This window comes from Priapulus caudatus, unplaced genomic scaffold, assembly GCF_000485595.1.
Source record: "Priapulus caudatus unplaced genomic scaffold, Priapulus_caudatus-5.0.1 Scaffold2088, whole genome shotgun sequence".
NCBI lineage: Eukaryota > Metazoa > Priapulida > Priapulimorpha > Priapulimorphida > Priapulidae > Priapulus > Priapulus caudatus.
In genome coordinates this window covers 27,520-30,209 of record NW_014579149.1, presented here as the reverse complement: position 1 = coordinate 30,209, position 2,690 = coordinate 27,520, and the positions used below count along the sequence as shown (strand labels likewise).

Here is a 2,690-nt window from a genome sequence, read left to right as displayed (position 1 = left end):
TGCCACGGAGTATAGCAAGTCGACAGCGGGAGGGGGGAGGCGGGAGGGGGGAAGAGGTAGCATCCGACTGATTTCCTGCGGCACGGGGAGCTGACGCGGGAGCGGAGGGGAGCGGGGGAGAGTAGCCATCGATCGACTCGCATGCGCCCCGCGGACCGACGGCCGGGGGAGGGGGGAATTTAGGAGGGGGGAGAGTAGCATCGACACGCGGCTGTGCGAGCGGCCCCTGTAGCGGGGGAGGCGGAGGGGGGGATGCAGTAGCGATCGACATGCCAGGAGGGGGGGTGAGGGTGTAAGGGGGGCGAGAGTAGCAGTTGCGACAGGCGCCCAGTGGGGAGGGAGGGGGGAGAGATAGCATCGACAGGCGGAGGGGGAGGGAGGGGGGAGAATGTAGCCATCGACAGGGAGGGGGAGGGAAGGGGGGAGAGTAGGCCGATGTCGACAAGCGGGAGCGGGGGGAAGGGAGGGGAGAGTAGCATTGCGACAGCGGAGGGGGAGGGAGGGGGGAGAGTAGCCATGACGACAGCGGGAGGGGGGAGGCGAGGGGGGAGAGAGCAGTCGACAAGCCGGAGGGGGGAGGGAGGGGGAGATTGTAGCCAATCGCAGCGGTAGGGGGCGGTGCAGGGGTGAGAGTAGCATCGACAGCGTGAGGCGGGAGGAGGGGGGAAGAAGTAGCATCGACTAGAGGTCGGGAGGGGGGGAGGGAGGGGGGAGAGTAGCCTCGACAGCCGGAGGGAGGAGGGAGGGGGGCAGAGTAGCATTCGATTACCGAGCACGCGGGCAGGGGGGAGGGAGGGGGGAGAGTAGCATCGGCGACGGCGGAGGGGGAGGGAGGGGGGAGAGTTAGCATCGACAGCGAGGGGGGAGGAGGGGAGAGGTAATGCAATCGGGACTTCCATGCGGAAGGGGGGAGGGCGGGGGAAGAAGGTAGCATGCGACAGCGGAGGCGGGGGGGGGGAGGGGGGAGACAGGTAGCAGTCGACTAGCGGTAAGGGGAGGGAGGGGGATGAGTAAGCATCGACGGCGGGAGGAGGGGAGGGAGGGGGGAGAGTAGGCATGCGGACAGCGGCTGAAACACAGAGAGAAAGAGACAGGATTTAGATATATAGAAACACAGACACATGAGACAGACACACTAGTACTGAAACACAGGGCAGGCCACATCCCCCGACGATGAAACTGCAATTTCTGCAAAAGCTTGCTTTTAACACACACACGATAGATAGATAGATAGATAGATAGATAGATAGATAGATAGATAGATAGATATACTGAAACACAGAGCAAGAGTCAGGGTTTAGATATATAGATATAGAGATATAGAGAGGTGGTGAGCGATCGTACGCGGCTATACTCACTGCAGTCCTAGCCGCTCCTTGCGTTTCGCCGGTGCCATGAAGAACGAGTAGAGCATACAGACTCCCTGCGATAACATGGTGATCTCCAGGTTGTACTTATCCTGAAACACAAGAACAGTGATTCTCACGGTGAGCCGAGTAAAGACGAGTGCATAGAAGCGGATAACAACGTGATCTCCAGATTGTACTTATCCTGAAACACAACACGTAGGTGGCGGTGGTTAGTTATGGTGAGCCGGGAAAAGACTCGAGTATGTACTAGCATGGTGCAGGGGGAGAAATGATGTAGTGGGGGCTGTACTAATGGTGCGTGCGCGTGTGTGTGCGTGTGAGTGCATGCATGCGTGTGTGCGAGTGGGTGCGTACATAAGCGTTTTGCGTGCGTTGATGAACAGGAAAATGTTCAAACTTCAAACGAGGTCATCCGCGGCGACACGCACGCTCACTCAGAGGTCATCAGAGGTCATCAGAGGTCGTAAGTTACCTGGAAGTAGTCGAGGAACTCCTTGAGCGTGAGTTCACCGTCGATGTCGAACCTGTCCCACAGGGAGAACTCTGTGTCGTAGTACTGCAGGAGAGAAAGCACGCACGCGCACACACACGCACGCACGCACGCACGGAGAGCGATCGTTAGACGACTAACGTAATTACGTGCTAATGTAATTGTCAATGTAATTATCAATGTAATTAATATTGTAATGATGCAACGATTGCCAGAACCACATGCTGCCTACGTTAATCTACGCACGCACGGCACGCACGCACGCACGCACACGCACACACACACGCACGCACGCACGCACGCACACACACACGCGCACGCACACACACACGCACACGCGCACGCACACACACACACACACACACGCGCACGCACGCACACGCACACGCGCCTGCACACACGCACACGTCGTAGACGCGTCTCACGTGACGTACCTTCTGTTTCGGCGCTGAGATCGGCTCAGAGAAGGCGAAGAATGGGAGAGCGAGGTTCATGAAGCCATTCTTATACAGCTCCAGCTTCTTGTGGCCCTGCGCCAGCTGCATATAACGAGCGAGGGTCGTTAGCATCATAATACAATATCACATAACACGACATAACACTACATAACATAACATAACATAACATAACATAACACAACATCACATAACATAACACGACATAACACTACATAACATAACATAACATAACACAATATCACATAACACAACACAACACAACATAACATAACATAACATAACACAATATCACATAACACGACATAACACTACATAACATAACATAACATAACACAATATCACATAACACGACATAACACTACATAACATAAC

General features: G+C 55.5%; 1 protein-coding gene across 1 annotated transcript in view; it reads right to left on the bottom strand.

Annotated features, from left to right (window-relative positions):
• Positions 1 to 2,690, bottom strand: part of LOC106818202 (ubiquitin-like modifier-activating enzyme 1 Y) — a 21,534-nt gene that overhangs the window by 1,321 nt on the left and 17,523 nt on the right. The window contains exons 15-17 of the mRNA XM_014822927.1: positions 2,295 to 2,399; positions 1,843 to 1,926; positions 1,359 to 1,459 (exon numbers count right to left, since the gene is read on the bottom strand). Of these exons, the coding sequence (XP_014678413.1) occupies positions 1,359 to 1,459; positions 1,843 to 1,926; positions 2,295 to 2,399 (290 nt within the window). The remainder of the gene's footprint in view (positions 1 to 1,358; positions 1,460 to 1,842; positions 1,927 to 2,294; positions 2,400 to 2,690) is intronic.